The sequence below is a fragment of the Capricornis sumatraensis genome, chromosome 19, assembly GCF_032405125.1.
Source record: "Capricornis sumatraensis isolate serow.1 chromosome 19, serow.2, whole genome shotgun sequence".
NCBI lineage: Eukaryota > Metazoa > Chordata > Mammalia > Artiodactyla > Bovidae > Capricornis > Capricornis sumatraensis.
Window position 1 is genome coordinate 52,528,962 of NC_091087.1, and position 27,689 is coordinate 52,556,650.

General features: G+C 38.0%; 1 protein-coding gene across 2 annotated transcripts; it reads right to left on the reverse strand.

Moving 5' to 3' along the window:
- PPP2R3C (protein phosphatase 2 regulatory subunit B''gamma) lies at positions 1–27,646 on the reverse strand. 2 transcript variants are annotated; one of them, XM_068991375.1, is made up of 13 exons: positions 27,486–27,646; positions 21,191–21,318; positions 17,778–17,882; positions 16,739–16,767; positions 16,254–16,351; positions 15,344–15,414; positions 9,748–9,880; positions 8,495–8,550; positions 8,342–8,417; positions 6,581–6,717; positions 4,200–4,337; positions 2,051–2,110; positions 1–281 (listed from the first exon to the last, which is right to left on the reverse strand). In XM_068991375.1, exons 1-13 carry the CDS (start codon positions 27,541–27,543, stop codon positions 93–95), a joined length of 1,278 nt encoding a protein of 425 aa, XP_068847476.1. In that variant the 5' UTR covers positions 27,544–27,646; the 3' UTR covers positions 1–92. The 2 variants fall into 2 exon arrangements, with proteins under 2 accessions (XP_068847476.1, XP_068847475.1); XM_068991374.1 differs by having other exon boundaries at positions 16,739–16,851.
- Positions 27,647–27,689: the final 43 nt, after the last annotated feature.

Genomic DNA, 27,689 nt, shown 5'->3' on the forward strand with positions numbered 1-27,689 from the left:
TTTATTTAGACCGTTTCTAAGGATTCTGTGTCAAAAGATTTACATGCAGCATTCAAGATTACTTTAATGAATACAGTCTAGTCTTTGAGAGATCATGTATCATCAAGGTCTGTAGAGTTTTCATTATCATTAGCAACAAGCGCTTCTCTATTCTCATAAGTCCAAAAGCCATTCAGATCAATTAGAATAGTGGTGACTGTGTCTCCTTGATTACTGTTGATTAAATCCTGGAGAGAGATTTTCAAAGGATCCTTCGGTTTCACCATGTCAAAGATTTCATCCTGCAAGACAGGAAGAAAAAATACAATGAAATTTGCTATCTGATTCATTTAATTTCTATCACACAGTGATCTAAAATTTAGGGCTAGCACTTGAGCTTATATAAAATTTTTTTGTTCTAGTTTTTCCTTTTTCATTTAATAGGCAATCCATCTGTTTTCTATATACACAGAATTTTAGTGGAAGATTCCTTAGGTAGAGGCATACCCTTGAGGATATTTTGATTTCAGTTCCAGACCACCGCAATAAAGTGAATATTGCAATAAAGCAACTCATGTGAATTTTTTTGTTTCCTAGTGCATTACAAAGGTTTATCTTTACACTGTAGTCTCTCAAGTGTACAACAGCATTATATGTAATAAAATGTACATACCTTAATTAAAGAATATTGCTTAAAATGCAAACTATCGTTTGAGCCTTCAACAAGTTGTAATCTTTTTGCAATAGTAATGTCAAACATCAGAGATCAACATATAGCTAATAATAATAACAATGAATGCTGTGAGAATTACCAAAATGTGAAATAGAGATAATGTTGTTGGAAAGATGGCACCAATAGACTTGCTTGACTAGGGTTGCCACAGACCTTCAATTTATTAAAAACAATTTTTTTAAAGGTATGCCTGTATGTTTCTTATAAAGAAAGTGAAGCTCAGTTAAAGCCACATAGCTAATTAGTGGCAAAACTATCTAATGTAGTGTTCTTTGTATATGTGGTAATTACTTGTATCTCTATTTTCTTCTAATTAGGGGTAAAGCAGGGCCTTGATTTAATGCAGACTTGGCTCAAAGTAAAAACTTAAATGCTTTAGAGCCAAGACATGGACAAAACTTCATTTCCAATAATAATGTCAATGTTTTACTCTGGACCTGGAATGGATAGGGGGAATATTAAAAGAATTAGTCTTCCACAATGACACTAAATGGTGATAAAAATAACTAGAACAGATGGAAGAACCTTTTCTATATTATTAAGTGCACTATAAGATTACTTATGGGGTATCAGTACATGTTTTCTAATCTGTTTATATTAAAATTACTCAATGTATTTAGTAGTATTTAAATTACATTTTTAAAGATTAGAACAATTCAGGTAAATGTATGACTTTTTAATTTGGTGTGTATGTGAAATTTCCCTTTCCACATTGGTGGCCATATAAAATGACTTGTTTTTAAATTGCCAGTTGCATAGTTTCAGATTTGTCTCATTTATATTAAACTGACATAGCCTTTTATTATATTTGGTTAAAATGGGATGGGTTATTTTATTACATTACTTCACCTGAACCAGTACTGGATGCCCTTATGTGTTTTACAGCTGATGAAGGTCTGATTACTAAAATGTTAAGTAGTGACATGTGTTTCAAATAGTAGTGGTTTTCATACAGTAAGATTGATGTCTCCTTAAATAATACCAAAGCAAGCAAGCCCTCTGAAGGAGTGGACTAAAAACGTGCCTGAACCTAAAGTTTGCCCCAGTTCAGTTTATGGTGGAACAGACTGCTAAAAGATACAGGCTGTACTGATTCTTTCAATTTTCAATCTGAACGAATGCTTCCAGTGAGAACACAAGACTGACAGCGTTAAAATGTTCAACTGTGTAAATCATTAGTCCCATCATTGTCTCAGTTGCTAATGACTTCAGTATTAATTCAGAACAAATAACTGCAAATACTTGGTTCAGTATATCATAAGTTGCTTTCAGGTAAAAACTTCATTTAATACAAATGATTATCTGCTGTAAATTACATAAATTAAAGAAAAAAGTAACCTTGACATCTTGAAATGAAACAGGATCCTGTCCATGGATTTTCATTAGTTCTTGTATGGCCTGTATTTAATAGAAATAAATCCTTAAACAAAAAATATAAAATACACAACATTCCCTGTCCTGTTCCCATGGCCCCCTTTCTAGTTCTGTTTCCTGTCCTATCAGACCATAAGTCTCATTGTTTTAACCATCCTTGCCAATTTTCTCAAATTCCTTGACCTTGCTTTACATCTGTTGAGCAAAACCTAAACACTCGATTGGTGTAGTCATCAACTTTTCTAGATACACATGGAGAACTTCATAAGGAAAGTATACAAGAGTACAGATTACTATTATGTAAGATTACTATTATGTAAGAATGGTCTCCAACCCCAGACAGGCCTTACAACATGGCCTTGCAATTCTGTTGTGATCTGCTCCTCCCATTTTCCGGGAACGCTGTTCAAACCTTCACCATTCTTTAAGGCACCCAGTCTACCACCTCCCCTCCCACCCTATACTTCATATTCTTGACAGAAAAACCTCCCTCAAATTATTCTATGAACTTTAACAAAAAAAGAGACTGAAGAAACTGCAGTGATCCAGTTGGACTAACAAATATTTTAGGTGGGAGTCATTCACTGGAAAATGTGAAAGCTTAAAATTCTTGGAAAATAATCAGTGAAATATGTTTTGAGTGTCACTCTGTAGTGCCACTGATCCCAGTGTGCACAGGGCATCTCTGCAGCATACGGGAATCTGAGTACACTCTCATCTACTGGAGCAGCAGACGTGGATGAAGTGATCTAGAGTGCATATGCGGGCCTAGCTTTATCACTGGGATACTGATGCACAAAGGCTTTATGCACAGCCAGGCTCGGTACCAGTAACTTTACCTTAGCCCATACAACCAAGTCTAAAACAAATGTATAAAATATTTTCAGTGTATTTAATAAATAAAATATCATAAGAGTAGAAATACTATAAAGAAATAGTTGTGAAAAGGGACTGAGTAATTTGAAAGATATATTTACTGTGTTTTCCTAAAACTGAATTTTCATTTAATAGGTCTGCTTAAAGCAGGGGCATACCTATGATAGGTGGTATCAGATTCTCAGATTAGTCATGGATATAAGTCCATGTGGCATTCAGTTTTTAAAAAATGCATCCTCATACTGGATGTAATTTATTTTATCCTTATAATAAGATGTAGTCATTACTACCTAGAAAATCATAATTTCTCGTATTCCCTTTCAGGGAATTTAACATGAAATTATTAACTATATACTCTGAAACTTAGAAATCAGACAAAGTTATTTTAGGAGTATCACAAAATTTTTAAATGGAAAAAAAAAAATCCTTCCGGGGAAAATGGTTTACAACAAAAATGTGAAAATGTTCATTTTTACTGTTTTAAAAAAATGTCAAAAAAAAATGTCTTCTTACCATTGATCTTCCATATGAAAACCAGATGGTCTTCTGAAAACTAGCTATGTGGCAGTGGAGTGGAATAGTACTGTACAAAACCATTCCATCAAGCAGAAAAGCCACCATTCAAACTGAGGAATGATTTATCTTAAAAGGATGGACATTCCTACATTTATACCTGCTACAGCTGAATACTTATCAGATACAATCAAATTCCACTTCAGAGCTCATCATGCTATTTTTTGAGACTATTTATGGCACAGAATAAGTATTTCAGCAAATCTATTTCACAATGAAATATGAATTCTAGCCAACTTTTAAATTTATATTTGTTATAGCATAGCAACTAAAAGAATCTACAACTACCAGGTTGGCAAAACTTCTGTGGAAAGGAGTTCTCTTTTCTGAATGTGTCATATTTCTATAGAATTTTACATACTAGTTTTTGATCACCAAAAGCACAGACTTTCTCAGGCATGTTTTTATCTCCACTGGTTAATAAGCCTGACATGTATTTACACACTTCTAAAGTACCTTACAACTAATCAAATCAGCACTGATTTAGCCCATTTATATTTTCAAAAATAGAAAAAAACTAAAACTAGACTTGATTTCCTTCTGAAATCTGTTATATAAATCCTTTTGCTAAATTTAAACACCCCAAGTTAGATAAAATTGTCCCTTAGTAAGTAATTTAAACCAAACTGTATAACAAAGGTACACTTACACAAATGAGACTTACCCTAAAGAAATAATTAAGGGAAAAGACATTCAGATACCCTTTGTTCTCAATGTCAAGTAACTTAAAAATATACTGCAGAGCTGCAGGTTCTTTGCGGTTTTCTAATGCAAGAACAAAATCCAGGTAGGTCTTATAGTCCTAAAGAAAAGAAAATGATGATCATTAGAATCCTTATTTGTAATTTGTAATTAACTTTTCAAATGAATGTCTGATGATTGGAGCCTATTTTGTAATCAAAGATGGCAATTTTTTAATATGAAATGCAAAATTCATACTTAACTATACTTAATGTTGGTTTCTAGGAATTCTATACACTGCAGTTAACCTGTACAGACAGTTTTTGGGGGCACAGCTCATTTTCTTATGAGATTTGCTGTGTTAAATCATAATTTTCATTTATCAGGGTTTTGAAATGGACAGGAGAGTGACAGCTATTGTGTATGGCCACTAAATTTACATTTTCAGTTCAGTGTGGTCGTATGAAATACTGCTTTGAAATTTTAATTCAGATGATTTCCAATAAGTCATCTTAAGAGTGCCAGATATTCTACAGTGATCTGACACTGTTTTCATCCAAAAGGGAGCAAACGAATACAAATGAAGCCTAAAAAGACATGAAGAGAACAGAAAGCTTTTTCTATGAGAAAAGCGTAGTCACAGATTACTTTTTTTGCATGGTTAAAAGAAGTAAAGTACTTCAGAGATTTTCACTTGGGAAAAAAATGTTTATAATCTTGGAAAGGATTTTTTTAGGCTAAGATTAAGAATTCTTTTCTGATAAACTCTATGTATAAGAGCTAGAGGTGCAGCCTTATCATGGTCTAAACTCCACGCCTAACAGTAGCTTCTGATTTTCTTTATTCATCACGTCATTAGTATACTCCAAGCTGCTCACTGTTTAGGCAGCTGTGGGAGTCATGAAGCAGTTTCTGTGCCTTTTCCCTCTTTTTCTTTGGCAGTTGGTTAACAATGGATTCATTTAGAAAACTGTTATTGAAGCTAAATGATAAAACCTAAAACCCTGATTCTCTGCTGACAGTAGGACTATTTCTTAAGCATCATTGGTTTGAAAAAGCTATCAGATCCTTAACACATATTTTTAATAGCAAGAATGGAGACTTAAAAATGCTATTTAGAATTTTCTTCTCAAGTATATATTTTGAATTGTTGTGATAAAAGGACAGGCGCATGTTAGCGAATCTTTAGCTACTAAGGTAGTCACTTAGAATAATACAACCTGATTCTTAGATTTAAATCATGGCATATATGGTACTATATCTGACCTGGTAACTCAGTGAGTGAACCATCTATATGAAAATAGTCAATAGTATTTACATGTTTTTCAGATTTTTACTTTTTTTACTAGCCTACAACATTCCTCTACAGTAGTTGTACCAACAATGAAATGAACAAAATAGTAAAAATTTCTATTTGTCCTGAGTGCATAAGGGAAGTAATGTTTTTAAGCAAATTTACCTTAAGATCAAAGGCTCCGAATCTCAAACAATTTGATCAGTTCATACTTCTTAAGATACTGTTATACACTGACAGAAAATACTGCTATATCACATCAAGAAAAAGGCTTTTGTGATTAAATATGGACAGAGGACCTAAACATGCATTTTTCTGAAGAAGATATCAGATGGCCAGCAGGCACATGAAAAGATGCTCAATATCACCAGTCATTAGGGAAACACAAATCAAAATTACGATCACCTCACACTGTTCAGAATGGCGACCATCAAAAAGAACTAACAACTTCCCTGGCAGTCCAGTGGTTCAGACTTGGCACTTCCACTGCAGAGGGCATGGGTTCAATCCCACTAAGACCCCGCATGCAAAAACAAAAAACCAAATAAAAGATAACTAAAGTGTTCAAGGATGTGGAGAAAAGGGAACCCTCATGCGCTGTTGGTGGGAATGCAAACTGGTCCAGCACAATGGAAAACAGTATGGAGGTTCCTCAAAAAATTAAAGATAGAACTATATGATCCAGCAATTCTATTCCTGGATGTTTATTAAGAAAATGGAAACAGTAATTTGGAAAGATATGCATCCCAGTGTTCACAGCAGCAATACTTACATAAGCTAGGATATGGAAGCAACCTAAGTATCCATCGACAGGTAAGTGGATAAAGATGACATGGTATATATACAATGGAATACTACTCAGCCATAAAAAGAATGAAATCTTCACACAGGGAATATAGTCATATTTTGCTATAACTTTGGTATGTAATCTATAAAAATATTGAATCACTATGGTGTATACATGAAACTAATATAACATTGTAAGTCAACTATATTTCTATTTTAAAAAAAGGGCTTTTGGAAATTGTGGGAGTCTAAATTTTCAAAACTCAAGAGGTTTAAACTACTACCATTTCTCCATCATAAGTGAGACACTCCTGGAAAACACGGTCTAAGAAGACATTGGTCATGGTTGCTGTTCCATAGCGGGAGAGCTCTTCTTTACTGAGCATGCCATTGTGATCCTTATCAAGATTCAAATACTGGCCTTGGGAAGAAAGACAATAAAAAGACACTTATGACCAAAACAAACAAAAAGTTATTTTTATTGGTTAATATTTTGATCTTTAAACTAATTTTGTAACAGTCAAGGTAGTCACCTACTATTCCTTTAATCTCTATCAGAACAATGTTAAGCCAGAAACCAGTCAAAGAAAATTCATGATGCCTTTATGCTGTGTCACTTACATTATTTGTTTTCAGTTTGCAACCTTTTAGAACTTTCCTAGGATTCTAAATTAGATGGAGGTAGGGGGTCAACTCGGAGAAGGCAATGGCAACCCATTCCAGTACTCTTGCCTGGAAAATCCCATGGGCACAGGAGCCTGGTGGGCTGCAGTCCATGGGGTCGTGAAGACTCGGACACGACTGAACGAATTCACTTTCACTTTTCACTTTCATGCATTGGAGAAGGAAATGGCAACCCACTCCAGTGTTCTTGCCTGGAGAATTCCAGGGACGGGGGAGCCTGATGGGCTCCTGTCTATGGGGTCGCACAGAGTCGGACACGATGGAACTGACTTAGCAGCAGCAGCAACAGTGGGTCAACCAACATAAAGCACTGGAATGCTGGCATTTGAAAGCAGAGGTCAAGGTTGCCAAAACAAGTCAGAAGATCACTCAATAGAACAGTGTAACAGACTAATGAAATTCAAGAAAAAAGCAAACTAGGTCCAAAGACATCCTTCTGTGGACCCTGAGAGCAGCATTTTATCACAGTGCAAGATCATAGGTGATGTTCATATTAATGTTTCTGAGTCAACAATAGTCAAACCACATTCCTTATGTTATATTAAAGTGCTGCTGCTGCTACGGCTGCTAAGTCACTTCAGTCGTGTCCGACTCTGCGACCCCATAGATGGCAGCCCACCAGACTCCCTCGTCCCTGGGATTCTCCAGGCAAGAACACTGGAGTGGGTTGCCATTTCCTTCTCCAATGCATGAAAGTGAAAAGTGAAAGTGAAGTTGCTCAGTTGTGTCTGACTCTTCGCGACCCCATGGACTGCAGCCTATCAAGCTCCTCTGCCCATGGGATTTTCCAGGCAAGAGTACTGGAGTGAGGTGCCATTGCCTTCTCCGATATTAAAGTTCTAGAAATGTATTAGATTAAGAATCACAAAAATATAAAGCACTGGCACTTTGCTGTATAGCAGAGATTGGCACAACATTATAAATCAACTATATTAAAAATATATACATATACACATATAAAATGTTGGTATTTAAACAAAATTTAGTAATCTAGAATAGAAGCTCTTAAGAAAATTAGAATACTTTGATCTTAAGGTAAATTGTGCTGTGCTGTGCTTAGTCGCTCAGTCGTGTCTGACTCTGCGATCCCATGGGCTATAGCCCGCCAGGCTCCTCTGTCCACAGGGATTCTCCAGGCAAGAATACTGGAGTGGGTTGCCATGCTCTCCTCCAGGGGATCTTCCCAACCCAGGATTTGAACCCAGGTCTCATGCACTGCAGGTGGATTCTTTACTGCCTGCGCCACCAGGGACGCCCTAAGGTAATCAGGCTATGTTTAAAACTGTCCTTTGAATAGAAGTTAACGAAACATTTACTGAGGAACAGATAATTCAAATTTTAGCATTATGATAAGAACATACCATACACTCTTAGGGCAGAAGGAGCAGAAAACCAATTTGTTTCTTGACTCTCCTTGGATAGTTCCTCATCCCTTAACTAGATGAACATAGAGACATAATTAGAAGATAGCAACTATCAAGTGATAGAATTAAGTAATTTAAAAACATACTTACCTCCAATAAATCATCTAGGAAGCTGCATGCTAAAATATCTTGAATTTTTATCTTCCCTTTAAAGAAGAGAAACACAATTACTTAATTTTAAAAACAAGAGCAACTCAATTTTATAAAAATGTTGTTTTAGAAGAGCAATCACACAATTGGTATTTTAAAGCTTCCTAGCTCTCATGTTCCAAAGTCCTTACTATATATTGATGTTAAAAGGGAAATCTGCAGGGAATAGTTAATAAAATCTCATATAGATATGTCTACCTATATACCACCAAATACATATCCAGTTGATAAATTCCAAAATTACATTGATACAAGATTCCAAAAAAAGTTAATTTTTTTTATTGTTATGGATATGATACTGTTAGTAGTCAAATAAAGAGACTGTCTCCATTTTCCTTTGGAGGTTCTGGAATAGAAAACAATATAAAGCATGGTTAAGAGCAGAGAGCTGGGATTTAAATACCATTTCTAGACATGCAATCTATCTAAGTCTCAGCTGCTTTACACATAAAATGTGGATAATAATACCTTCTTTATGGAGTTGAGAAGGAAATGAAAGAATCTATGTAAACTGCTTAGCATAATAGTATATAATAAACAGTCAAAACTGTTGGCTATTATTATTTTGTAAATTTCAAAGGGAAAAGATGTGTATGTCTTTAACAAAGGCATTTAAAAAAGACTGACAGCTACCCCATACTGTGATGGATTCACACAGCTGCCACTTTCAAGGACCTAAAAGAACCAAGGACTTTGGTTTGGGCCTTCCGTTCCTTTCTCTGTCCCAGTCTAGCAGGTTAGAACAGTTGATAGAGTGTGCTGTTAAAACATGAGGCAAAATTTACAAATCTGATCTTCATATAGGATGGTTAACTTGAGAATGAGAAAAATACATTATGGCTAAATGGTCTTCCTATCTCCCAATTCATATTTTTCATCAAAAAGAATAATTCTCCAGTATATTACCCATTAGGGCTAGCAAATATATCAATACCTGGCTTCTTTAAACTGGAAAGAACCATAGGTCAGCTAGTTGATAACTTCATTTTAAAGACAAATTGTAAATGGTTATGTCACATGCCCACTGTCACATAGCTGATGGTGGTTGGTGCAAGTAAATCAAAAGATCTATATATCAAAATATTTATGTATCAGTGGGAATGACATGTTAGGAAAATTAATTACATTTTAAAGACTTATCTCTAGTTACTGAGATTTAGAAAATGTCTAAGTGAGATAAGATTTTCTTTTACCTGTTCTTAGAGGGTCTAAAAAGAAGAAGAACTTCCTAACTGCTGTACAAACATAAAAGGAGTAAAAAGATTTTTCCAGCCCATCTAACTGTGGCAAAGTAGGGATAAGTTCCAATATGTAGTTTTCTAAATCCTGAAAGAACAAAACAAAATACAATTTTACAGTGTTAAATGTCTGATCTTGATTTTTCATTAGATACTAAAATACAATTTCAGTCTGAAAATTATTCAGCATTGAAAATATAATAATGAAATAAATTTATAACTGTATTAGTGGTGAAGTTATTTTATATATCCCATTTATTTACATCTTAACATATTTTTGAATAGGTAACACATTCTACATAGTTCCAAAGACAAAAGAAACAAAAAAGTATTCATTGAAAAGTTTTCTTCTCACCTATTTCTTTTCCACAGAGGTAACCTACATTATCAGTTTTTGATATATGTCCAAAGATAACCGATGCACATCTAAGCTAATACATATATATGTATATTTCTTTTCCTTTTTTACCAGGATGTAGCAGCATACCATGAAAATTCTTCTCTTATCTTCCTTTTATCACTTAGCAATATACTTTGTGGGCTTCCCAGGTGGCTCAGAGGTTAAAGCATCTGCCTGCAATGCGGGAGGCCTGGGTTCGATCCCTGGGTCAGGAAGACCCCCTGGAGAAGGAAATGGCAACCCACTCCAGTATTCTTGCCTGGAGAATCCCATGGACGGAGGAGCCTGGTAGGCTACAGTCCACAGGGTCGCAAAGTCGGACACGACTGAGCGACTTCACTTTCACTTTCTTTTTCACTTTCAATATACTTTGCAGTCATTCCATTTTGGCTCTTGAAGAACTGCTACTCTTTAAAATACAGCTGTCTATTATTTCACTGTATGAATGTACCATAATCTATTGAACCAGTCTTCTACTAATGGACATCTATACTGTTTATAATCTTTTGCGACACTAAAATCCTATAGGGAATACACTGGCAGACCAATGGTTAGGGTTCCATGCTTCCACTGCAAGGCATATAGGTTGGATTCCCTAGTCAGAGAACTAAGATTCCACATGCCACTCAGCATGGCCAAAAAAAAAATAACATACTATAGGGGCCAAGGTAATTTTTCACTCATAGATACTATGGGGGAATATAGGACATAACTTCTGTGTTGAATTGCTGGGTCAAAAGCATGTGCACATTTATAATTTTGATAGACATCAGCAAACTTCACACTTCCCCAGGAAGGACATATTGATTTCACACTACCACCAGCATTGTGAAGGCTTTATCAGCTTCCAAATTATGCCCCAAGAGTGATACACTAAACTCAAGGAAACACAGCGACATCTACTGGATACTGCACAACATATCACCATGGGCTAGAGCTATGAATTCAAGGTCATTCACATTTCAATCACATTAGATTGAAATTTATTCCTTTTGATAACATCTACTCTTGCTCAGACAGTAAAGAATCTGCTAGCAATGTGGGAGACCTGGGTTTAATCCCTGGGTTGGGAAGATTCCCTGGAGAAGGGAATGGCAACCCGCTCCAGTATTCTTGCCTGCTACATCTCATAGGGCGAGGAGTCTGGCGGGCTATAGTCCATGGGGTCGCAAAGAATTGGACATGTCTGAGCTACTTTCCCTTGACTCTATTTCATCCTTGCAAAGCTAGGTTTTTGGTGGTTGCTGTGATAAAGCAAGTATCATGTGAAAATTAGTGTGGCAAAGGAATCAAGGATGACCGTGTCCGACCCAGGGCCGAGTAACTGTACAGTGCCAGCTAAAACTAACGGTTAATGGGCTTCCTTGGTGGCTCTTGGAGAAGGAAATGGCAATCCACCTCAGTATTCTTGCCTGGAGAATTCCTTGGACAGGGGAGCCTGGTGGGCTATGGTCCATGGGCTCGCAAAGAGTTGGACATGACTGAGCACACAGCACTGGAGGTAAAGAATCCGCCTGCCAATGCAGGAGACGCAGATTCAGTCCCTGGGTCAGGAAGATCTCCTCGAGAAGGAAATGGCAAGCCACTCCAGTATTCTTGCCTGGGAAATCCCATGGACAGAAAAGTCTGGTGGGGTATAGTAGGGGTCGCAACACAGTCACACATGACTTAGTGACTAAACAACAAAAACAACTGGTTAATAAATGGAGTTGTTAGGTATTTCTTTTGGCCATTTTTCTATGGAAAAAACTACTGAGACAATAAGGGCATCTCAATGAACTGGAAAAGTTTGGGAACCCATGGTCTATTTTACATTCCTTCATTAAAGTCATTATCAAACTTTTTGATCTTTGCCAATCTGATAGGTAAAAAATGATATTTTAGTGTAGATCTATTTGGCATTTCTCTCATATAAAGTGAGGTTAACATTTTTTTCCCTGTGATTAAGAAGCATTTGTATTTACTTTCTGCAAACTATTTGTATCCTTTGCCCAGTTTTTACTGGGTTAACAGCCATTTTATTCTTGATTTCCAGGAGCTTTTTATCCACTAGAGTAATTGGTCATTTGTCTGTGAATAAGTTGCAGATATTTTTCTTGGCTTACTGTTTTCTTTTCTGTTTTTAAAAGTCTTTATTGAATTTGTTACAATATTGTTTCTGCTGTATGTTGTCTTCTTGACTGCTAGGCATGTAGGATCTTAGCTCCCAGACCACTTCCCCAATCACCACAGATCAAACCTGCACCCCATGCACTGGAAGGCAAGGTCTTAACCACAGGACCGCCAGGGAAGTCCCAGCTTCTTGTTTTTACTTTGTTTATGATGGTCTTTGCTTTACAGATTTTTTAAAAAATTAGCTGAACTTGTTTTTTAGACTTTTCAGCTTTGTCATACTCAGAAAAGCTTTCCCTATTCCAAGATTATATATTTAAATATCTCTCATGGTTTCTTATATTTTACAATTTTGTTACTTTTGCTTTGTCCCTCCTGATATATAAGGTTTCTACTTCCTCTGAGATACTTTATAATCTAAGTTGTATAACCAATGGCATCTCATACATGGTGAGCCCAAAACTGGACTCTTATCATCCCCAACCCTAGTCCTCACCTATTTCCCCCTATTCCACTATTTATTCAAAGTAAAAAATTTAAACTTGGTTCCTACCTTTTCTTTACCAAGGCCCCTATGCTTTACTTCCAACATCTAATCCAGCAGCAAATTTTTGTTGTTGTTGGGGTGTGTGTGTCCAAAATAAATACTAAATTGATCTATTACTGGCTTCTTCACATCATCATTCTGATTTGGGCCACTATCATCTCTCACCTGGACAACTACAGTAGTTTCCTAATTATTCATTGACTCCAGGCTCCTTACAATTCATTCTCCACACATCCAGTGATCTTTTAAAATGGAAACTAGGGAGTACCCTGGTGGTCTAGTGGTTAAGACTCTGCACTTCCACTGCAGGGGCCATGGGTTTGATTCTTGGTAAGGAAACTAAGATTCCACAGGTCGAGCAGCATGGCCAAAAAAAAAAACCACCAAAATTTAAAATGTAAACCAGGGAGTTCACTGATGGTCTAGTAGTTAGGAGTCTGGACTTTTACTGCTGTGGCCTGGGTTCAATCCCTGGTTGAGGAACTGAGATTCACATGCTTTGTGGCCAATAAATAAACAAATACAATGTAAACCATATCTGACAGAGTCAGCTTAAAAGTTCTCTTGGCTTCCTACTAGTCTCAAAATAAAACCCAAACTCCCTACCATGCCCTAATATAAGTGGCCCTGCCTACTTCTCCAACTTCCCCTTCTGTCAACTCTGGTGCTGTGCTGTGCTTAGTTGCTCAGTCATGTCCAACTCTGCGACCCCGTGGACTGTAGCCCACCAGACTCTTCTGTCCAGGGGGATTCTCCAGGCAAGAATACTGAAGTGTGTTGCCATGCCCTCCTTCAGGGGACCTTCCTAACCCAGGGGTTGAACCCAGGTCTCCCACTTTGCAGGCAGATTCTTCACTGTCTGAGCCACCAAGGAAGCCCAAGAATACTGGAGTGGGTAGCCTATCCCTTCTCCAGGGGATCTTCCGACCCAGGAATCGAACTGGGATCTCCTGCTTTGCAGGTGGATTCTTTACTAGCAGAGCTATCAGGGAAGCCCCTTGTTACTCTAACCCTTGGTCATATGCTCTAGACACACTGGCTTCCTTCTGCTTCTAAAACAGATCAGGTTTAACTGTGCCTTGGGGACACTGAACTTGCTATTCCCTTTGTATTACATTTTCAAAAGGCTGGTTCTTTCTCATCCTTCATGGCTAAAACTCAGTCACTAGTTCAAAGAGGCACCTTTCATCTTATCTAAAATAGTTTCGCAACCCCAGTCATACTCTTTCCTATGACCCTATTTTTTCCCTAGAACTTGTCAGTCTTTGAAATCATATTGCAGATAATTTAGTGTCTGCCTCTTCACTGTTAGGAAAAAAGCACCTTATTATACATAAGGGTAAGGCTTGGCAATGTACCTAGCATAAATTAAGTGTTTGGTAATTGCTTATTTAAGATTTAATAGTTGAATGAAAGTTTGCCTATACTACTCAAATTACAGATGTTGGCGCTGGAAATCACTATCTTTTAAATAAGGGAGACACAAAGTCTGGTTTCAAAAGGCAAAGCACCAAGGTTAGGAGAGAGGTTTTTTTCCTTTGAGAGAAGTGTTTCCTTTCATTGACAGAAGGGAAGATTATTCCCTTTTAAACACAACTATAGAGATACACTGTTGCTTTTTTCTCCCTTCTCCCCATCCCTTTTAAAATTTTTGTTTCCATTCATGGCAAGAGGCAAAAAGAGATGTTTGTTTTGTAAACCAACTAATGGCTGACAAGAATCCTCAGAGCTATAGAAGTATTCCAATATCTGACCTGAATAAGTATCAACAAATAGTTAATATATCTTCTTTGCTATAGAGAGATGGATAGAACCAAGAACCTTTTGTCAAGTCGATCTGAACCTTAAAGGACAAGAACAGTACTGTGGCCCTAGAAAGGTTAAGTGTAAATGTTCAGTATGAGCTAACAGATTCTATCTATATAAATCTGGATAAAACAGAGTGCAACAAATTATAACAGGAAACAAACTATAACAGGGAATCTGCATTTCTTTAAATCTTATATTTGAACATATATCTAAGTGATTAATTATCTTGGTTCATATTTATGCATAACTCCATTCCCATTTTATATATATTTGGGAAAAAATTCTGAGCTGAAAAGAAACATGTCCATATAATTAAAATAGTTACACTTACAAGAAAAATAATGATTTGTATCATGAGGCTGTAATATAATTCTTTGCTGATAACTCGGCTTAATTACATTAGTATATGTGTGTAAGTGTGTATGTCTGTGTGTCTGTGCATGCTCAATTGCTCAGTCATGTCCAACTCTTCACAACCACCTAATGGGTAATAAATATCCTCTTGGTAACTGACCTTATGACCCAAACCTACAGGTAGGAATATAGTCACATTATTTTTCTTATATTTCTTAAAAAAGGAAAAACTCCTTGCCCTTACATTATCTGTAATCTCAACATCCAGTGATAACTATTATTTAGCATTTTGGTGTCTAGAGTAGTTATAAAAGTAGGTTAATACTTACAGATTCCCGAAGATACCCTTGTCCAGCAACATCATATAAACTGAGTCCTATTCTTGTTTGATGAAGCCAAACTGACAGTAAATGAGAAAATGAAATATAATTATTAAGATCTATCCTTTGGTATATATATGCATAAAAGGAGATAAAGAGAGATTAGAAGGACAAGCTAATTTAATAACTACATAAACATATATTTTCTCACATATACTATTCATTAATCCAAAAACTGTTTGAAATAAATATACCATAGAATTAACTGCAGATATCAACAATTCTACCATGCCTAAAGTGACAATAAAGTTGATGCCCTTGAGAATCCTGGTGTTCCACCAAAAAGGAGTATAAGTTATGCCTTCAATGAAGCAGATTTTATTCTACTGAGGTTAATTACTGCAACCAAATATCAGTTAAAGATGGTTCACACAGAATTTGACAAGTCATTATGGAACTTATAGGAATCATAACAACTCCATGTTGTTTAATAAAAGCTCCTTGAGTATGCGGCTACAGTTTTGAGTTTGAAACTATCCTCTCAGGCAACTCAACCTGTAATATATTTGTGAAATGAAATGACCAGTGAATTAAAATATTTCAAATAACAATCCATTAAAATTCTTGGTTCAGCTTTTGATATATCTAGTTAGCTAGCATCTTCAGAAGAGGTTTTTGTTTTGTTTTTTATAAACTTTTTTATAATAGTGAACCTAAACATATGGTAGAAAATTTCAGCTCTAGTAAGTTCCAGGAGAGAATCATAATAATAGGAAAACAAATCTTGGTCAAAAGACAAGAAATTCTGCTATTCAAATTTAATAAAAGGGATGTTTGACATGGAAGGGCTATTATAAAAGCAAAGACCCAAATTCTTGATTCTCAGATAGGAGTTGAAGCAAAATGAAAATGGAGTCACCTTTTCTCATGACATAATTAAAGAACTGCATGATGGAAATTCTTCCATAAGAATCTGTATGAAGGAGTTTAGCAAAGACTTTTGCTGTGAAAAATTGCCTAAGAAAAGAAAATAAATGTTAAATCATCTGCCAATATAATAAAAAAATGACTTCTATATGATTCAGCAGAAAATAGCATAAATTCAAACAACTAAAAAATCAAAGTGAGAACTATCAAAACTTAAAATACTAAGTCATACATCTTTAAATTCTATTGCCTTAAGAATGAGGGACTACAGTGTTGTAAATAAACTATATTATTTCTTTTAACAACTTTATACCAATGTAATAGTCTTGACTATAAATAATTTTATTAAACTTGATTAGTTTAATGAAAAGTTGACTTAAATGATCATATCATTGACTTAAATTTTCATTAACATTTATTTGATGCATTTAAAATGCTTAATGTAACATACTCTTACATTAATTATATTATTCTTACTTGCACTTCGGTCCAGCTTTTTCACCAACCTTTAAAAAATTTTCATAATTAATCATTGCTTCTTCTCCAATCATGGGTGGTGTCTGGTGCTTGTCCAGCAAAAACCATAAGTTCTTAGGAGAATTGCAAAATTTTAAGATATTTAAGATGTTATTATCAACAGAACAAAAAATTTTAAAAATAGTTTTAAAATGTGTTATTTCCATTAAAATGATAGACTACTGTCTATCACTGGGGCTTCCCTGATAGCTCAGTTGGCAAAGAATCCACCTGCAGTGCAGGAGACCCCAGTTCAATTCCTGAGTCAGGAAGATCCACTGGAGAAGGGATCAGCTACCCACTCCAGTATTCTTGGGCTTCCCTTGTGGCTCAGCTGGTAAAGAATCCACCTGCAGTGTGGGAGACCTGGGTCTGATCCCTGGGTTGGAAAGATCCCCTGGACAAGGGAAAGGCTACCCACACCAGTATTCTGGCCTGGAGCATTCCATGGACTGTATAGTCCACGGGGTCACAAAGAGTCGGACATGACCGAGCGACTTTCACTTTCACTGTAGGGTCAAACTGCAAGGGTTAAAATCCCAGCCCTGTCTTTAATCTTGGATGGTGGACTTAAGCTTCTTGTGTTTCAAATCTCATTTGTAAAGTAGGGATAACAGTCCCTACATCATACAGCTATATGGATAAAAGAGGAACTGTATATGAAAATTTTAGAACTTAGTAAGCACTCAATAAATGCTAGCTATTTTTATTATGTTATTAGTAATCAAAGGATAAAGAAGATGATATTCTTCTTAATATGACTCCCTACAATAGTGGTTCTCAACTTTGGCCTCACATTAAAATTACCTATGGACTTTAAAAAACAAGACAAAACTCTCCTTGGGACACATAAGCTTTGCAATTGATTCTGGTGGGAATCATCACTTCAGAGCCTGTGCTTTCAGCCACTTGGCACTACTGTCTCCATTTAGGTGCCCTGGGATCCCACATGACACACATAGTACAAATAGGGAACGGCCAAGAATTATTCCATTCTTACCTGTAATTCTTCATTATCCAATAGTTCCCTGCTTTTCCTTTGCAGAAAGACAGCTCTGGATTCTTCTCTTAATTTCTGTAGTAAGACTTCATCTTCAGCTGGCAGCTAAAAATGCACTGCAGTTAATTTCTACACTTAAATTCTAGACCATTGGATTATGCAAAATGTATCACTTCATGGCAAATTGATGGGGGAACAATAGAAATAGTGACAGATTTTATTTTGGGGGGCTCCAAAATCACTGCAGACAGTGACTACAGCCATGAAATTAAAAGACGCTTGCTCCTTGAAAGAAAAGCTATGACCAACCTAGACAGCATATTAAAAAGCAGAAACATTGCTTTGCCAACAAAGGTCTGTCTAGTCAAAGCTACGGTTTTTTCAGTAGTCAGGTATGGATGTGAGAGTTGGACTACAAAGAAAGCTGAGCACCTAAGAACTGATGCTTTTGAACTGTGGTGTTGGAGAAGACTCTTGAGAGTCCCTTGGACTGCAAGGAGATCAAACCAGTCAATCCTAAAGGAAATCAGTCCCAAACATTCATTGGAAGGACTGATGCTGAAGCTGAAGCTCCAATACTTTGGCCACCTGATGTGAAGAAATGACTCATTGGCAAAGACCCTGATGCTGGGAAAGATTGAAGGCAGGAAGAGAAGGGGACGACAGAGGATGAGATGGTTGGATGGCGTCACCGACTCAACGGACATGAGTTTGAGTAAGCTCCAGGAGTTGGTGATGGACAGGGAAGCCTGGCGTACTTGCAGTCCATGGGTCACAAAAAGTCAGACACAATTGAGTGACTGAACTGAACTGATCTGGTCTAAAAAACTATATATGCAACTGTCTCAAAAGTACTTTTTGTACTTCAATTTTGCTTGACTTCAAGTCATCATTTATCTAAAAAGTTCATTTAACAATAAGAGATCCACAGAGAATTCAGCGATCAGCAAGGCCAGTTCTTCCTGGAAAAAGTAACCATCTAGCCCAAGGTTCTTTTTTTTGATCCAGAGTTTACTTAAATATAAACACATTTAGTATGCGTCCACAATATATCAAACATCAATACATACATTCTAATTTAATCCTACTAGCCCTGTGTGATGGATTTCATCACACTCAGTTTAGAGGTAAGGAAATCAAGGCCTGGATGACTATCAAGAATTCATATGCAATTAATCAGTCCCAGACCCAAGATTTAAATCTTCGGAGTTCCAGTCTATTTTAATTTTTTATGAGTTGTTTTCTTTGGTTCCTTGTTCCCCTATATCCTCATGTCCTAATGTTAATGACTTGCCCAAAGTTGTACAACTAGAGTAATAAAACATGCATCTGGGTCTTCTGACATCAGGGATTCAGTGTATTTTCTCTCTCCATCTCATTTCCATTACTGGGTAGTTAGGTTATCTCTCCCTTAAGCAGACTTCAATGCTACTTCCTAGTGACTGCTAGGAGTAAAGTACTATGACAGATAATCAACGGAAGATAACCATCCCCAAACTAAATGTATCAGAATGTGTCATGCTTACTTTCCTTTATGACCCACCACTTTTTCTATTCTCTCAATGTAGCCCAAGTTTCACTTTATATTCATAGAACCGTTCCCAGTGTAACCTTAGCCTGATACAGAATTAAATCAGGACTAGCTGAAGAGCGACTTTTAGCCAAGTATGCCTGGTGAGATTGGATCACCTTACTTCTCACAGATGGTCAAGCCAAAGTCTAACTAATTGGCCTCCAAGGCAGAGGTTCTGCTTATTGTGGTGATTTCCCTAAGCTGGGCTTTAAAATGACTCATCCCAACAACTTCAAATAATTTGCTTTGATAATTTCTTCTTTCTTTTATGTATCTTTGCCCCATCAAATGTAGCTGTGTAATCCATACTCCAAATTCGGGGCTATGATTTTACTTTATTTCTAAGAACGAAGATGCCATCCTTTCCCATCAAAGAGGATGGAGAAGGAATAAGCATCAGAAGGTGAGGCTGGGGTTGAGACAGGAACTGTGTGCCAGTGGCTAGTTAACCAGCTAACCAGCCAAGGAGAGAAGTGGTGACCAAAGGTGACAGGTAGTTTCTCTGAAGCAGTGGAGTGGAAGGAGAAGAAGAAACCAGGGCAAGAACATCCCACAAGTCCACATCTGCAGACCAGCAACCATTTGGGATCTAGAAGAGGTCAGAGAAGAGACAGAAATAGGGGAAAAGGGGATTCCCTCAGGAACCACAGGGGGACAGCTGGTATTGGAAATACAGGAAAGTGGAGTCCTGGGAATGGAGTGATGTCAGCATCTGAGGGCTCCTTCTGGGTTAGTAATATAACAATTTCACAATTCTGATTACATGAGATAATGAACATAAAATGTTCTGAAGTAGGTGGACACTCAATAAATGTCAATTCCCTTCCCACTCCCTCAGACTACAAAAAATTCTCAGTTGTCTAACTGCCTTTGATTAAGAAAGTATGAAATGCAAAAAAGCAAAAAGAAAAGTATGTATGCTGTGACCTCTTTTTTGTTAAACACACACATATAAAAATCTTTGTTTATGTCTCTGGCATTAGCTGCTTTTCCACAACAAACATGGATTAGTCTCATAATTTTTCAAAGGCTGGGAGACACAGTATTACAAAAAAGTTTGCAGTAAAATGATTCAAATGAAAAAAGTTTCTACTTGAAGAAATAAGTTAAAATTATCTGGATAATCCACTTATATCAATACCTCACTTACCTTAATGCAAGTAAAACATAATATTTACTTTCTTTGCAAATAATGTTATAATTAATTGAGTTTAGAAGGCAATAGGTTTAAGAGACATTCAGCTAAAATTCCAAAGTTAACTTTATGATGGTAGCTACACTTTCCACAATACTAAATAGGTCTTATTGTTTTCAGTAGCCTTCGACTTTAGCTGTAAATAGCTTTCTGAAAGTCTGTTTTATCTACAATGCTCTTCAAAGCCTTCTTTTACCATTTTGGAACAAAGAAACATATAATTAAGTATAGCTCTTAAAGTTTTCCATTCTCAATCTATTTTTCAGTTTAGCCTTGAGCAAAACATTTTACACCATATGAGTAAAAGACAAAGTTAAAAATTATGACCAACCAAGTAAATCTAAGTCTTATAGAAAGCCTGACAACAGAACCCAATAGAACACCACAACTAATATCCATAATAAAAATTAGGAAGAAAGAACTTAAAAAAAGTGGCAAGCAACAACTTTGTGTTCTTATACCAATTTATATGAAAAACTAAGATTTAACCAGGTCAAAAATAATAAGGTCAACTATAATAAAACAATATACAAAATTTAAAATATAATCAATTTATCTGTTTATAAAATAAAAGATTTTTATCCCATTAAAAAAATTATACTTAATTTATAAACTCTGCAAGACATTTGCTTAGATATCACTTACCCTGTAATAAAACCGAGGAATGGTCTTATAGAATTCGTTTGTGTTTTTTCTACCTCCTTTCCATTCTGAGTAATACTTGGTAAATAAATCCATTTCTTCATCTTTTAACTCTTGTTCACTTTTTTTTTCTGGTAACAAAACAGATTAAGGAGGGAAAGAACTTTTAAAATCAGACAACATTTTTTTCAAGACATCTATATACTATGCTCTAATTATAGCACAAAAAAGGCCTTCACAATTGTGTTTAGATACTAAGCATCTATTAACTTTCTTAAAATACCAAGAATCACTATCTTCCACTGAAATAGCCTCTTCTACATCTTCAACAAGTTCTCAGATGCTCCTACTTCTTCTTATCACTGTACTTGCTCTTCCTCAAGTCACTGCCTCTCTTATAGACCTGACATGTTCTAATTCATTTAATCAAAAGTACTCACTGAGCACATACAACTCAGTATCAAACAAAATATCCAATCAAAAATTGGGCAGAAGATCTAAATAGACATTTCTCCAAAGAAGACATACAGATGGCCAACAGGCACATGAAAAGATGCTCAACACTGCTACTTATTAGAAAAGTGCAAGTCAAAATTACAATGAGATCTCACTTCACATCAGTTGGAATGGCCATCATCAAAAAGGCCACAAATAATAAAAGCTGGAGAGGGTGTTGAGAGAAGGGAACCCTCCAGCACTGGTGATGGGAATTTAAACTGATAGCCACTATGGAGAACAGTATTAAGGTTCGTTAGAAAACTAAAAATAGAGTTACCATATGATATAGCAATCCCAGTTCAGTTCAGTTCAGTCGCTCAGTCGTGTCGGACTCTCTGCGACCCCATGAATCACAGCATGCCAGGCCTCCCTGTCCATCACCAACTCCCGGAGTTCACTCAGACTCACGTCCATTGAGTCTGTGATGCCATCCAGCCATCTCATCCTGGGTCGTCCCCTTCTCCTCCTGCCCCCAATCCTTCCCAGCATCTGAGTCTTTTCCAATGAGTCAACTCTTCGCATGAGGTGGCCAAAGTACTGGAGTTTCAGCTTTAGCATCATTCCTTCCAAAGAAATCCCACGGCTGATCTCCTTCAGAATGGACTGGTTGGATCTCCTTGCAGTCCAAGGGACTCTCAAGAGTCTTCTCCAACACCACAGTTCAAAAGCATCAATTCTTTGGCACTCAGCCTTCTTCACAGTCCAACTCTCACATCCATACATGACCACAGGAAAAACCATAGCCTTGACTAGACGGACCTTAGTCGGCAAAGTAATGTCTCTGCTTTTGAATATACTATCTAGGTTGGTCATAACTTTTCTTCCAAGGAGTAAGCGTCTTTTAATTTCATGGCTGCAAACACCACCTGCAGTGATTTTGGAGCCCAAAAAAATAAAGTCTGACACTGTTTCTACTGATTCCCCATCTATTTCCCATGAAGTGATGGGACCGGATGCCATGATCTGAGTTTTCTGAATGTTGAGCTTTAAGCCAACTTTTTCACTCTCCTTTTTCACTTTCATCAAGAGGCTTTTTCACTCCTCTTCACTCTCTGCCATAAGGGTGGTGTCATCTGCATATCTGAGGTGATTGATATTTCTCCCGGCAATCTTGATTCCAGCTTGTGTTTCTTCTAGTCCAGCGTTTCTCATGATGTACTCTGCATATAAGTTAAAAAAGCAGGGTGACAATATACAGCCTTAACGTACTCCTTTTCCTATTTGGAACCAGTCTGTTGTTCCATGTCCAGTTCTAACTGTTGCTTCCTGACCTGCATATAGGTTTCTCAAGAGGCAGGTCAGGTGGTCTGGTATTCCCATCTCTTGAAGAATTTTCCACAGTTTATTGTTATCCACACAGTCAAAGGCTTTGGCATAGTCAATAAAGCAGAAGTAGATGTTTTTCTGGAACTCTCTTGCTTTTTCCATGATCCAGCAGATGTTGGCAATTTGATCTCTGGTTCCTCTGTCTTTTCTAAAACCAGCTTGAACATCAGGGAGTTCACGGTTCACGTACTGCTGAAGCCTGGCTTGGAGAATTTTGAGCATTACTTTACTAGCATGTGAGAGAGGGCAATTGTGCGGTAGTTTGAGCATTCTTTTGCATTGCCTTTCTTTGGAATCGGAATGAAAATTGACCTTTTCCAGTCCTGTGGCCACTGCCCACTCCTGTATATATATCTTAAGGTAACTATAATTTGAAAAGATACATGCACTCTATAGTTCACTGCAGCCCTATTTACAACAGGCAAGACATGGAAGCAACCCAGATGTCCATCAACATATGAATAGCTAAATATGTGGTGTGTGTGTGTGTGTATATACATGTACACATACATACATACAATGGAATATTACTTAATCATAAGGATGAAATAATGACATCTACAACAATAAGGATAGACTTAGAGATTATCATAATAAGTCAGAGAAAAATAAATATCATCAGTTCAGTTCAGTTGCTCACTGGTGTCTGATTCTTTGTGACCCCATGAACTGCAGTATGCCAGGCCTCCCTCTCCATCACCAACTCCCAGAGTCCAACCAAACCCATGTCCATTGTGTTGGTGATGCCATCCAACCATCTCATCCTCTGTCATCCCCTTCTCCTCTTGCCCTCAATGTTTCCCAGCATCAGAGTCTCTTCAAATGAGTCAGCTCTCTGCATCAGGTGGCCAAAGTATTGGAGTTTCAGCTTCAACATCAGTCTTTCCAATGAACACCCAGGACTGATCTCCTTTAGGATGGACTGGTTGGATCTCCTTGCAGTCCAAGGGACTCTCAAGAGTCTTCTCCAACACCACAGTTCAAAAGCATCAATTCTTCTGCACTCAGCTTTCTTTATAGTCCAACTCTCACATCCATACATGACCACTGGGAAAACCACCGCCTTGACTAGACAGACCTTTGTTGGCAAAGTAATGTCTCTGCTTTTTAATATGCTGTCTAGGTAGGTCATAACTTTCCTTCCAAGGAGCAAGTATCTTTTAATTTCATGGCTGCAATCACCATCTGCAGTGATTTTGGAGCCCAGGAAAATAAAGTCAGCCACTGCTTCCAGCTTCCACTGTTTTCCCATCTATTTGCCATGAAGTGATGGGACCAGATGCCATGATCTTAGTGTTCTGAATGTTGAGTTTTAAGCCAACTTTTTCACTCTTTTCTTTCACTTTCATCAAGAGAATCTTTAGTTATTCTTCACTTTCTCCCATAAGGGGTGTGTCACCTGCATATCTGAGGTTATTGACATTTTTCCTGGCAATCTTGATTCCAGCTTGTGCTTCCTCCAGACCAACGTTTCTCATGATATACTCTGCATATAAGTTAAATAAGCAGGTGACAATATACAGCCTTGACGTACTCCTTTTCTTATTTGGAACCAGTCTGTTGTTCCATGTCCTGTTCTAACTGTTGCTTCATGATCTGTATACAGGTTTCTCAAGAGGCAGGTTACGTGGTCTGGTATTCCCATCTCAGAATTTTCCACAGTTGATTGGGATCCACACAGTCAAAGGCTTTGGCATAGTCAATAAAGCAGAAATAGATGTTTTTCTGGAACTCTCTTGCTTTTTCCATGATCCAGCAGATGTTGGCAATTTGATCTCTGGTTCCTCTGCCTTTTCTAAAACCAGCTTGAACATCTGGAAGTTCACAGTTCATCTATTGCTGAAGTCTGGCTTGGAGAATTTTGAGAATTATTTTACTAGTGTGTGAGATGAGTGCAATTGTGCAGTAGTTTGAGCATTCTTTGGCATTACCTTTCTTTGGGATTGGAATGAAAACTGACCTTTCCCAGTCCTGTGGCCACTGCTGAGTTTTCCAAACTTGTTGACATATTGAGTGCAGCACTTTCACAGCATCATCTTTTAGAATTTGAAATAGCTCAATTGGAATTCCATCGCTTCCACTAGCTTTGTTGTAGTGATACTTCCTAAGGCCGCCTGACATCATACTATCTCTCTTGTATGTGGAATATTTTAAAAATAGATACAAATAAACTTATTTACAAAACAGAAAGACTCAGACGTAGGAAACAAACTTATGGTTACCAAAACCTCACTGCACTTCAACCTCACTGAGATCTTTGATTCTATGATTTATTTTCTCAAAACTTTTCCCTCTTCCTGGTCTCACTTCCTTCTCAATATGCCTGTAGTTCTTTTCCTGAAACTCTTCTGCCAGCATTTCTCCTATATCTGGATTTGCCTTTTTTTAAATAACTGTGTTGGAGAAAACTGCCGAACTATGTAAACATTTGGTCCCACAAATTTATTTCATGGTAGTTAATAACTCAGCCTCTCAAAACCACCAAAACATATTTTATTTGCCCTTGAGGTCCTCTTGCTTATTCCTCTTGGTGACTGACTGTTCCAAACTTTCACTGCATTTCTCAAACCTGCTCTGTTCACCCTCAACAGATGAGAATCCCGCTCATTTCACCAACAACTGAGTATACTGGGCATGCCTGGGTCCTCAGTCGCTTCATCTGTGTCTGACTCTTTGTGACCCCACGAACTGCAGCATGCCAGGCTCCCCTGTCCTTCACTATCTCCCAGAGTTTGCTCAAACTCATGTCCATTGAATTGGTGATGTCATCCAACCATCTCATCCTCTGTCACCCCCTTCTCCTGCTTTCAATCTTTCCCAGCATCTGAGTCTTTTCCAATGAGTCTACTCCTTGCATGAGGTGGGCAAAGTATTGGAGCTTCAGCTTCAGCATTAGTCCTTCCAATGAACATTCAGGGTTGATTTCCTTACCTTACTACTTTCCTTCACCTTACTACTCTTCTTCTAATTCCTTATTTCCAGCTCAGTAAGTGGTACTACGATCAACTGAGCCCAAATCCCAAGAGTCACTCTTATTCTGCTACTGCTGCTAAGTTGCTTCAGTCGTGTCCGACTCTGTGCGACCCCACAGACGGCAGCCCATCAGGCTCCGCCGTCCCTGGGATTCTCCAGGCAAGAACACTGGAGTGGGTTGCCATTTCCTTCTCCAATGCATGAAAGTGAAAAGTGAAAGTGAAGTCGCTCAGTCATGCCTGACTCTTAGCGACGCCATGGACTGCAGCCTACCAGGCTCCTCCATCCATGGGATTTTCCAGGCAAGAGTACTGGAGTGGGGAGCCATTGCCTTCTCTGCACTCTCATTCTACCATTCACCTATTCTAGGGATATACAAGTATATGTGTTGAGTGGATGAGTGCATACACACATGCGTCTTTCCAGAGTCAGGGATACTGACTCTCACTGAGATAAAATTGAACAACAACAACAAAAAAAATTGAAGAAGGTATACAGATATCCAGACAAAAGAAACAGCCAGTGCCAAGGCACGAAAATGGGAGTATGCCTGGTGTATGCAGGGAAGGGGGAGGCGGCCAGTGAGCTGCAGCAGAAAGAGCCAGTGGGAATAGCAGGTGAGGGAGAGCAGATAAAGAGTAGATAGGAAATACTGGAGGATTGGAGGTTTAGGAGGTGAGAGAAGGAACTGCCTCGGAGTGTAGGAGAGTCAATGTCTAGGGACACACGAAAGAAGTGTAGCTGAATGACTGCAACATCTACTTTAGCTTCAGTTCAGTTCAGTTCAGTCGCTCAGTCGTGTCCGACTCTGTGCGACCCCATAAATCGCAGCACGCCAGGCCTCCCTGTCCATCCCCAACTCCCGGAGTTCACTCAGACTCACGCCCATCGAGTCAGTGATGCCATCCAGCCATCTCATCCTCTGTCGTCCCCTTCTCCTACCCCCAATCCCTCCCAGCATCAGAGTCTTTTCCAATGAGTCAACTCTTCGCATGAGGTGGCCAAAGTACTGAGTTTCAGCTTTAACATCTAGTGGACGTGAATTAAAAGTGAGACAATTCAGCTGCCCTGGATGGAGGTGTGGAATAGGAATGATAGACTTAACCAGACTGATTAACAAACAAGTGTGAAGTAGAGGGAAAGAGACAAGGATAAACGGATTATGAAGTCTAAAACGGGCAAGGAGGGAAGTAAAAAGTGTGACAATAAAAAGGCGGTAAGAGCAACGGTAGGATCGAAGGGTTGTTGGCACCGCGACTTTGAATTATCCCTCACAAGTCGAGGTCAGGACCAAGCAAGTGATTGTCTAGGTAGCTTTTCATTCCTGCAAATCCCTTCCCAGAGAAGTGTAGGTCAAACCCCTCTGGATCGCTCAACCACATCCCAGGCAGCCTCTTTTGTCAGGAGAGGTTTTACCAAAGGTGCTGTTCCTCCCCATCCATCGTCCCCCCCAGGTCCCTGGAGCCAGGATCTCTCAGCGGGCGGCTCCTCCCAAACTCACTGTTTGGACTGGTGCTGGGTGTCGCTAACCGCCGGCGAAGAATTTCTTTCCAGTCCATGGCTGATTCCGGCCCACCAGTTCCCGCATTTGCTGTTTACTAACCGCTCCACCCACTGCCAGCTCCGGCGTCAACGCCGCCCAGTCCCGTAAAAAGTCATGAAGGCCGCGTAACTGCCATCTTGGACGCGGGCGGAAGTGGGGTAA

Excerpts from the sequence above, each read along its gene's own strand:
- PPP2R3C (XM_068991374.1), bottom strand. The coding sequence starts at position 27,543 with ATGGACTGGAAAGAAATTCTTCGCCGGCGGTTAGCGACACCCAGCACC. Across the intron at positions 4,338-6,580 it reads TCACTTATGATGGAGAAATG|GACTATAAGACCTACCTGGA; the intron begins GTAGTAGTTTAA and ends TCTTTTCTTTAG. Across the intron at positions 2,111-4,199 it reads CCCTTAATTATTTCTTTAGG|GCCATACAAGAACTAATGAA; the intron begins GTAAGTCTCATT and ends TATTAAATACAG.